Genomic DNA, 10,643 nt, shown 5'->3' with positions numbered 1-10,643 from the left:
TGGGATCATGACCTGAGCCGAAGGCAGAGGCTTTAACCCATTGAGCCACCCAGGCGCCCCATCACTGGCAATTCTTAAAGATCACATGCCTATCTTCTTAAGAACCGTGTAGACAATATATTTTAGGAATTGTGGATTAGCGTTACCTAGTCACAGTCATAGGGATGTTATTTATTTCAATCAGTTTAGTGGCAGAGTAGCTGAACCAAACCGAACCAACAAACAAAAAAAACCCCACCCTACTGGTTTAATTCAGAAGAAAAGGAACATTCTCTTTATTTATTAAAAAGTTCCGGCTTATATAATCCCCGATCTCCTTGAGGAAACAAGGGGTATTAAAATGTTGAAAACCTGTTCCTCTTGTCCCATACGTGAGTTGATTGACTGGCGTAACGATGAAGGTTATGACAAGAATTCTCTCAGAGATGATTTACACGCTAGTAACTAATGCTTGCACACATCCGGAAAATGGAGACCACGTCTTACAAAGAGATAAACTAAATCATATCAGATTACTGAGGAGCTAGAGGTCAAGAATAGGATTAGAGACGGGTGATTTAAATCTTACTGACGTTTCCCTTCCAAAATTCAGTCCTGAATCCCCCCGCCCTCCACAGACTTTCAGGGGGAGGACTCCCCAAATACATTTGCAGTCTGGGCTTCTTGTTTGAGCTTGAGTCCTGACCTTTCACTTTCTGTTGAGTATCTCTAATTTCCAGAAACAACCCCCCTATCAGATCCCCCTTTGGACTTCCTCGTTTATTTCTCTACATGAGTCTCTCTTAACGGCCTAAAATCTTGGACTCCAACCAGACTCCTCCTTCTGGTCTAGTCCCTGTGCCCTTCTTAATCTAATCAGCAGCAAATTCTTGCTAGATCATTTCTTTTCATCCACCCCCTCTCCGTATTTCTAATGCAGACCTTTATCTCTCTCATACCTATACTATCACACCGGCCTCCTAACTCCCTGGCTCCAGACAGTCCTGGGCTCTTTCCCACCAGATGCATTTTGGAAACTTGCATGTTTGTTTCTTTGCACAAGTAGGCCTTGCCCTGCAGGACCGTTCTGGGGTCGCGTCGGCACTCCTTTCTACCCCATCCTGTTTCTTTTTTTTTAGTAGAAATTTTTTTTTTAAGATTTTATTTATTTTTTTGGCAGAGAGAGAGAGAGAGAGAGAGAGATCACAAGGAGGCAGAGAGGCAGGCAGAGAGAGGGAAGGGGAAACAGGCTCCCCGCTGAGCAGAGAGCCCGATGCAGGGCTTGATCCCACGACCCTGGGATCATGATCTGAGCTGAAGGCAGAGGCTTTAACCCACTGAGCCACCCAGGTGCCCCCCCCCCCATCCTGTTTCTTCGATGATCATTTTCCTCATGTGTACTTCTTTGATGGGACCCCCCCCCCACCCGGATAGCCCCTGTTCTCTCTAAAAACTCCCTTACTTTACTGAGAACTCAGAAAGTTCTTCCTCTAACACTAAGGAAGTGCACAGGGTACTCTGTCGTTCTGCATCTTGCTCTTTTCACTTAATGTATCCTGGACACCTTGTGTTGTTGTTATTGTTTTTTAAATCAGCACATATATGTTTTCTAATGCTCTTTATTTATTTGTAGGTAGGCTCCATGCCCATGCATGGGACTTGAACTCATGACTCTAAGACTGAGAGTCCACGCTCCACCTCCCGAGTCAGCCTTTTAAATTCCTGCTGAGTGTGGGTGTTTGGTAACTCATTTAATCAGTCCCCCAATCACGGACACTGGTGGCTTCCCCAGTTTCGTTATCGTCAAACATGCTGCAATGAACACCTTTGCTTACCTTGAGCCGAAAAGCTTCGTAGGTAAAGTTGCAGCACTGGGATTGCTGGAATAAAAGCATATATATTTTCTTTTCTTTTTAAAGAAAGCATTATTATTATTATTATTTTTAAAGATTTTACTTATTTGACAGAGTGAGACACAGCAAGAGAGGGAGCGCAAGCAGGGGGAGTGGGAGAGGGGAGAGGGAGAAGCGGGCTCCCCGCTGAGCAGAGAGTCTGATGCGGCTTGATCTCAGGACTCCAGGACTCTGGCATCACAACCTGAGCCGAAGGCGGAGCCGCATAGGCCCCCCGCATATATATTTTCAATTTGGGTTGACATAAGTAATTACCTTTTGAAATAATTTGCACCCTCTATACTTCATTTTACATATCACTGATTTACCTACGTCCCCCTCACCCCCGCAGTATTCGGACCATTGACAGTGTGGGTTTTGCTCAAAGCCCTTTCATCCCCTTAGACTATTAGTACCAGAAAGAATGTAAAGCCAGGAGAAAAGAGAAATGAATTCCAGAGAACAGACCCTTCAGTGGCTAGGGCAGGGCTCCTTCAGCTGGGGAAATCAGCCATCCAGGACAGCAGACCACACCGTCTTTCTTTGCCAATAATCAACTAGAGCTAAATGAAATCTAAATGTATCCATTTACCAAATAGGGATAATCTTTACACTTCTATTATTTTTATGGACGTGAATATCGATCAGGTAAAATTTCATTGTCTTAACCACTAGGAATTCTCTGGAAAGATGTTGGTATGTAAGTGCGTGAACTCAGAACAGCCGAGTTCAAACCTGATCAAGACACAGAATCTGTAAAGCAGTGACTGGCTTGTCATCTTAACTGCTTTTGTGTGGCCAAATGTTTCCTGTGCCAACCAGTGGGAGAGAAGAAGCGAGCTTGTCTCTTCGTGGCTTTAGAGTTTTGTTTATCTGTTCAGCATCCCTTTTTGAAGTTCCAGGATTTATGGAACAATAAATGTCATTTACTATGGTATGCGCTATGTTGGACCCCCCCCCCCCATCGGTGTTAGGAGTTTGGGGGAAAATATTTATCTGAAAGCCTATCAACTTTGAAATTGTATCAAGAAGTATTTTGTAGTAATTCAACCCAGTGAAACAAATTAAATTATGGCAACAGCAAAGTTAGTGTTTGTTTGTTTGTTTGTTTGTTTGTTTTAATAGTAGGACGCGGACATTTTCATATGTTTTCTAATGGGTGGGTGGGGCGCCTGGAAGAAGGGCTGAAACCCGAATGGTTTGGCTGGGTTGATGAATGATGGGGCTTTTGTTTTGTTTTTAAATTTTATTTATTTATTTATTTGAAAGAGAGAGAGAGAGGGAGTGAGAGAGAGAGAGAGAGAGCACAAGCCCGGTAAGTGGCAGACGGAGAGGGAGAGGGACAAGCAGACTCCCCACTGAGCAGGGCTGGATCCCAGGACTTTGGGATCATGACCTGAACCCAAGGTAGCCGCTTAACCAACTGAACCCCCCAGGCGTCCCTAAATGATGTTATTAATTAGTTCACTATGATATAAATTTTGGCCATGCAAGCGAGCCAGTTTAAAGCAGTTCAAAACAAAGCACCTTCACCTTCTCACCTTACTGGTGTGAGAGATTAGTTTTTTTTCACAGCATTCAGTCCTATTTTTTCACAGCATGCCAGTCCTACACCCACTAGGATGTCATATGTCACATCTCCCTGGGAACTGGAGAAGGTTGCCCTGTGGTTGCGTGTGTGATTACCTCTTGATGAATGGAGTGGGGCAGAACAAGGAACCTGGAGATGGAGAGTGCTCTTTGCTAAGGACAGGCTTAGCTGTGGGGGTGGAGGGGGGTTGAAGACCCAGAAGGACAAAGTAAGTGAATTCCTTGGGTGAGTGCCTTCTTCACCTCCTGCTCCCTCTGGTTTGTTCCTCCGGAGGACTGAACTCCCCAGAGTTTCTGGTTGAAGTTTCTGCCTTGCAGCAGACTACTCTAAGTGCAAATACAACTTCTAAGACTCTCACCCAAGAAGGCAAGTCGGGTCCCTGCCATGAACTGTTCCAAGCCAAGCCCTTCCCCACTCCAGCTTTGAGATTGACCGCAGATGCCCTGATGGCTTGGGTATGAAATGCGGGTCTGTGAATCCAGGCAGAGAAACGACTTTGTTCCAAACCCTCTGAAAATCCCTGTGTCCTGCACAAGGTGGGGGAAGTCATTATGCACTAGCCAGCAAGATTAAGCGAATTCACACCAAAAGGTGAATGGCTGAGCTGGGGACCTTCTGCCGGCATTTGGCATTTTACTTTAAAAGAAGCTGCTAGTAACCCAGAAGAATATGGGTGGGGGACGGTGTAGACCAGCCTGGAGAGGCGTTTTGGGACTGGGAGGCGCCCTCCCAGACAAGGGGCTGGGGGCACTGAATGGTCTGCGTCCAGCACTGCCAGTCCTACTGCTCAGGGCGCTGTCCTACCCGGAGCCCAACGTCCAGCCCCTCCTCAGTGTCCACCAGGAAGCACTTGGGGATGAATAAGAAATGTTTGTGGGCTAAGGGAAGAGCCACATTCCATTTAAGACGCAGTCCAGGTTCTAGGAAAGCCTGGCCTCTGGGCCGCAAGGGGATCCCTCCAGCGTGGTCGCCCACACCTTCTTGGCCACAGCAGGGTTCGGGGTGGGGGAACTTCCCCCGGCGGGCGCTGGGCGGAAGGGACTGGTTTCAGGATTAGTCCATGTCCAGCTGTCCTAAACCCCGACAACGGAGGCCAGCGGCAGAAGGTCCCCGATGGCCGGCCTGGGACCCCGGGGGGAGCGGCCAGACCCGGCGGGAGGCTTGGGCGCCTTCTAGTCCGTGGCCCGCGTGGCGGGCGGAGCTAGGGTGGCGGGGGAGCAGTAGCTGCCCAGGGTCAGGCTGGAGTTTCCCCCGCAGGCGACTGGGGCAGGCGTGTCTCGGCGCTCTGGGACCGCTGGACCCGCCTTCGCTTTCCGCCGCGAGGCCCGTGGCCTCCGGGCTGAGGTCATGGAGGGCCGGGCGCTCTGCAGAGGCCCCGGGGGCGACACCGCCCCGGACACGCCACGGACACGCTTCTAAGCGCTTTCCGTGCTTTTCACACTTTCCCACCGCTCCGAACCGCCCTCGGGTTCCCAAGTCGCCCAGGGCGCGGCTTGCGGGGAGCCTTTGTGCCCTCGCTGTTTGCTGGGACTTTTTCTTCCGAAGAGAGCTTCCCCCACCCCTTTCCTCTCGCAAGTCTTGTGGTTTCCCTAGAAGTCGGCAAGAAGTTGGGAAGGTTGCGGAGCGCTCTCCAGCTCCTTCCCGTCCCGAAACTCGAAAAACCCGAGGCGTTCCGCCGCAGGGAGCTATTTGGGGTCAAGGGGAGGGAGCCAACGGTGCATTCCTTCGCCCTCCTCCCACCCACCTGGGCCCTCGGCTCCCCTCCTCCGCCCCCGCCCCGGGCCGGGACTCCGGCTCGGCTCTGCGCCCCTGCTCAGGCAGCGGGCCCCGGGAGCTGCAGGGTTAAGCCCTGGAATGTGGCGGCGAGGAATGTGCATGCAGATGAGCCCGGCGAGGGGAGGGGCGGGCGGGGGCGGGCCCGGGGCGGGGCGCATGCTAATCGCACGCAAATGAGGAGGCCCGTCGCCGCCGCGGCCGCCGCTCCGCCGAGCTTCCCGGATCCGAGCCCAGACGGCGGCGGCTCGGGCAGCCTGGGCGCCGCGACCCTCGGCGGCCACAGGGGGACGGGGAGGAGGAGGAGGAAGAGGCGGAGGCAGCGGCTGCAGCCGCGAGGAGGAGGAGGAGGAGGTGGAGGAGGGTTCGCTCGCCAGCTCCGACGCAGACATGGTGGACTGATCCCCGGCGGGGCCGAGAGCAGGGTTTCCTGAGGCGCCCCCCACGCGTGGCCCCGCCGCGCCCCGCGCCCCGCAGCCCCTCGCCGGCGCCCGCGTCGGGTGCGGCGGCCGGGCCGGGCAGTCGCGTTCCCGCCGCGTCCCGCGCCCGGTCCCTATGGAGGCGCCGCTCGCCGGCGAGGCCGCCGACCATGCCTAGGAGGGCCGGGAGCGGGCAGCTGCCGCTACCCCGGGGCTGGGAGGAGGCCAGGGACTACGACGGCAAGGTCTTCTACATCGACCACAACACCAGGAGGACCAGCTGGATCGACCCCCGGGACAGGTGGGCGGCCGGGCCGCGGGGTGGGCGCCGGGACCCGCCTCAGAAGCGCGGCGGCGGCTGTTGTCCGGGAGATTCGGCCGATCGGCGGCGCCCGCGGCGCGGGGGGCGTGGGGCGTGGGGCGTCGTCGACCCCGGGGTGCCGGGAGGGGTCTCGGCAAGGAGGTTCGGGACCATCAGCCGGTGAGGAGCCCCGGAGGGGCTCGGTTGGAGCCGCCCCTTCCAGGGCCTCTTTGCCCGCTCCCTTCCCGACGCCCCCTGGGACCTTCAGACACTCCCGGCCGGGAGGGAAGGGTGGAATTGGCGCCCCGAGCTGGCACTTGGTGCCCCGTTAACGGACCCCGAGGAGCCACCTGAGCTCTGCCGCGAGCTCGTCTCCGCCTGAAGTGGGCCAAACTGGAGCTGGCGGGTTGCTTCGGCCTTTGGGAGGCGGGGACGGGCCGGGAGCCTCCCGGAGAAGGCCTAAGTGTAAGGTGGGGAACCAGCCGACCCCGGCCACCTGTGGCATCTCTCTCTCTCTCTCTCTGACCGTCCTTGGCTGCCAGCCTTGACTGCAAGTTCTTGACGGGGCGCGCCCCGGGTCAGGCGGGAGGACCTGGGCATGGACGGGGGGGTTCCAGGCGCCCTTCCTCGCTGGGCCTTAGCTGTGGATGTTGTTAGATTTGCCCCTCGGGGTTTAGAAACACTTTTCTTGGGCGGGAGGTGGGGGGAAGGTTTGGTTTACTGCTTATTGTTAAGTCTTCACCTGAAAACTTGAACTGAGTCCTAGAGCTTGGAAAGGCAAATGCTGTTTTGAAGAAAGAAGTGCAGTGAACATGGAAACAGACACGAGCTTAGCATGGTTTCTTGGAGTTTTCAACACACACTTTCTAGTCCTGCTTGGAGATCAAGTCATCATTTAAGAAGTTGAGGGGCTGAATTTTTCCTGAATGTTCACAAAAGTTGGTCCTCTATCCCATCGGTGTCGTTACCCTTAAAAGGAAAACTTCTTGAAAGTTGGACTTCTTGTAAGAATAATAGGAGATATTCCTAATTGTAAATTTGTAAAGTGGCCGTTAAGGAGGTGTCCCTAATTGTAAATTAGGGATGTATAACCTTTTAGGTGCTTTTTTTTACCCCTTTTCTTAATTTGAAGTTGAAATAGTTTTGTACTTTGTGTTCTCAGTTAACTTTTATCTTAAGAATATTGTTTTTTGAAAGCTGTTAAAGAGTAATTCTAAGAAAGTCATAAATGACATTATAAATTTATGGAACAATCCTTATTAAATTATCCATGAAGGTATCAGTTTAGGTTTCCTTTTTGAAATGAGAAAAGGCACCTGTGCTGAGGTTCTCTCTCACCACAGCCTGGCTGCCTGTTGCTGGCCTGATGAAAGTTATCGCAAGCATCACACCTTCACAGTTTCTCCAGACACATTACTTGTTGTCATAAACTTCACGCTCTGGGTCAGTTATTTGACTTATGCCCTTGCACTTGAAACTGTTTAACAGATACTAAATGTCAGTGATGATGGTGTGCACCCAGCAGTGACTTCTAAGGCACCTGTATAAATATTTGACTTTTACAGTTATGTGGTAATTCTGCTCTCTCATACTTGGAGTTTCAGGTTCTTGAAATTGCGGTGAATTCTTGACATTTTTAGGCATTTCAGATTGTCTTCATTTTGCATGTTCAATTATATCGTCTCATTTGTATTTACTAACAAGGATTATAAGAATATGTAATGCCTGTTAAAGCAAATAGAAAGTGAGATAGGACTTTGCTTGTCCATAGCACTACTAATTAAACAAGTTAAGCATGCCTTTTATTTTAAACTGTTAATGGATTAACAATTATCAAGAACTCTGTTTTCAGGAAACTGGGTAACCAATTCATTTATTTGGATGAACAGTTTTGACTAAGATGACTTGCTATTATTCAAGTTTTCTTTTGAAGCGGTTAGATCTTTAAGTATTTGGAAATAGGAATTCGGTTATACACATTTCTGGATCTCACTATGAGTTTTAAAAAATTCTGTGAGATCCAGGGTCATTGCTGACATACTTAGTTTAAATTTGTGTTTTCTTCCAGGGCAGTAAAGTGACTATAAGTCTTGCTAAATTATGTGAGAGGATATTTGGAGGAATTATGAACTCTAGTCAATTTTGTTAGACGCTTACCAACCATATGGAAAAGAGTATGTTACGCAGGCCAATTGGAGTGTGCCGATTCTTCTACAGGATCAGGTTACAAATCCTGGAGGAAAAGTGTCTTGATAAACTTGATATAAGTACTGAATGCAGTACTTTTGAACTTTTAACGTCAATTAATTAAAATGGTCATGATGATTTCCCCATTATGTTAAGAAAAATCCTGGAAGTCTATCAGAATTGGTGGAGTATTTCTGACTATATAGATACACACGCAGTTTTAGTGGCAGGGTCGGGGAAGGGCTGGAGGCTTTTACAAGAACATAATTTTGTTCAATAAGTAGTGGTTTTAGAATACTGAAGTGTTAACTTATTTCTGAGCTTTTGGAGGTAGATGAAATAATGCAAACTTTTCTGGGACGTGATTAAAGCTTTTCTCGCTCCACCACTTATTAACTGAGTAGGTTTTGAGTCCCTCGAAACCTTCATTTTCAACTCTGAGATAAAGCTAATTCCACGTACTTCATAGGGACGGTTAGGGGTCCACAATGAGGGCCCAGCCAAATAGTAGTGGTGATGGTGTCATTTCACTGCAGGAACTGAGAGGTAGTTCGGGTGACCCTTGGAAGTGGTGGATGTACTGGCACCTATTTATGTGGTGTTTACCGTGTGGCGGTCATTGGGCTAAGCTTCTTACCTGTAATCTTTCTCTTCTCTCATTAGTCTTCTGACTTGGTGCTATTATTATCTTCCAGTTACAGATGAGGAAATGGAATCACAGAGACATTGCCATTGCTGTTAAAAGTTGGCCGAGATTTGAAGTCAGGTAGTTTGACTCTAGACTCCTGTGTCATTCCTGTAGACGGCTGGAACACCTGGACATGCTCGGGGGTATTTGGATGGAGTAGAACCTCTTTGCCTGGTGTTGATTTTTCAAGCCGATTGGCTGGTCTTTATTGGTCTTCAAAGGTTCCTGTTAACTTTTTGTGATTCTTAGATCCTGCAGTTAGCCACAGGTCGGATCTGGGTCTTGAATGCCTTGGGAGTAGGGATGGAGGCCCACCAGGTTGACCCCACAGAAAAACAGCGCAGGGCCAGGTAGAACTTGGAAATCCAGTGTACTCTTGGGCACATTGGAAGTTCTCCTTGGAGAAGAGTTAAGGGCTCTGTCTCGTTCCTGAGTAGGAACAATTTTACTACGATGGGCTCGACTTTGCCCTCCTCCTCCTCCCTTACCAGTTCTGAGGACATCTCCCCGTCTATGATTCCTTGCCTCCCATTCCCCCCCACCCGGGTGGGTTAACTGTTATTTTGGAGGTCCGCTTCCTCCCTCACCTCTTCCTTTGCCCACCATGGACAGCCTTTGACCACACCAGCTGGCGTTTATGGTGGCCCATAGATCATGGCCAAATGGTGTGGTGCTTAAAAAACACCCCCTCCATTCAACATAGGACAGAAAGGTGGGTTTGGATTCATTGCCTCAGGAATAAGTGGCTAAGGCGGGCAGGCCTCAGAGCCTGGGTGAGTAGTTGTACAAATTCTCAGTAGAATTTTGCTCATTTTCTGTCCTTGGATTGAATGTTATCCTGAGATACAATAATTTTGTCTAGGTGAACGTAAAAGATTTACCACCACACAAAAACTTGCCGATAGACCTAATCTTTGGTTTATGGCTAGCATTAGATATTGAGTGACCCGTGTGCTTTCTGATTGAAGGGCAGAGGTTCTGGCGTTGGGTGGGGACGGTGACAGGAGGAAGAGGATGTTAGTTGGCTATCCTTGATGGCTGAGCTAACTCTTGGCTCTTTTTATGGCATGTGATTAGGATCTGAGGATCTCTGTATTGTCTTTCCTTCAAAGTCAAAGCAAGTAATTTTGCTAAACCTACTGCTAGAGTGTGAATTCCTCAAGAGACCTAATTGCTTATTACTGCTTTCTGCGTCATTTGTAGACGGTAGATGTTAAGTGAATGTCGGTTAGGTCCATTAATGAAGAAAGTTGTTAAATTAATGAAAGAATGCTTGTTGAGCCACTCTCTTCCAGTTCCTTATTGTTAAGGCTTTCGAAAAATATGCCCATAACCACCACCAACCAGAGACAATTGATTTTCCAGTTAAATTAAAAATAATGAGAGAATTAAGCTGCTACATTTTGACTAATAGTATAAAGATGGGAATTACATGAGAGCAAAGAAAACAAAAGTCCGCCCTTATAGTCCTAATCACGACTGTCGTTGTCATAGTTTGCCAGAAATCCTTTCCTCTCCTGCCGGCAGAGTCTGGGTGCCAAGTGGTTATTTACTGTGAATTATTTGAGTGATTACGGTTTTTGAGGTGTGGAGAGGTTGTTAAAGAAAGGGTTTTTTTGTTTTGTTTTGTTTTTTAAATCACTCTGGGAAGCACTAATTTAAACTCAACTGTGTTGTCTTCCAAAAAATTCCCAAAGAAGTATTTCATGTTTTCAACACAGTGTGCTATAGTGTTTGCAGGAGGGAGCAATGGTTGCTTAGTATATGACTGAGATTTCTTCCAGGACTTTAATAGTCCTTAGCAGTGTAATTT

At 49.1% G+C, this 10,643-nt stretch overlaps 1 protein-coding gene across 3 annotated transcripts in view; it reads left to right on the top strand.

Moving 5' to 3' along the window:
• Positions 1 to 5,460: 5,460 nt before the first annotated feature.
• Positions 5,461 to 10,643, top strand: part of WWC2 (WW and C2 domain containing 2) — a 203,334-nt gene continuing 198,151 nt past the window's right edge. The window contains exon 1 of one of the 3 annotated variants that reach the window (XM_032329217.1): positions 5,461 to 5,955. In XM_032329217.1, coding sequence (XP_032185108.1) covers positions 5,825 to 5,955 — 131 coding nt within the window. In that variant the 5' untranslated portion in view covers positions 5,461 to 5,824. Of the gene's footprint in view, positions 5,956 to 6,344; positions 6,426 to 10,643 lie in introns of those variants that run through there. The other 2 variants (XM_032329216.1, XM_032329219.1) reach the window with 2 other exon arrangements.

The sequence above is a fragment of the Mustela erminea genome, chromosome 21, assembly GCF_009829155.1.
Source record: "Mustela erminea isolate mMusErm1 chromosome 21, mMusErm1.Pri, whole genome shotgun sequence".
Lineage (NCBI taxonomy): Eukaryota > Metazoa > Chordata > Mammalia > Carnivora > Mustelidae > Mustela > Mustela erminea.
Note: the sequence above shows the minus strand (reverse complement) of the source record. Positions and strands in the feature narration are given on the sequence as shown.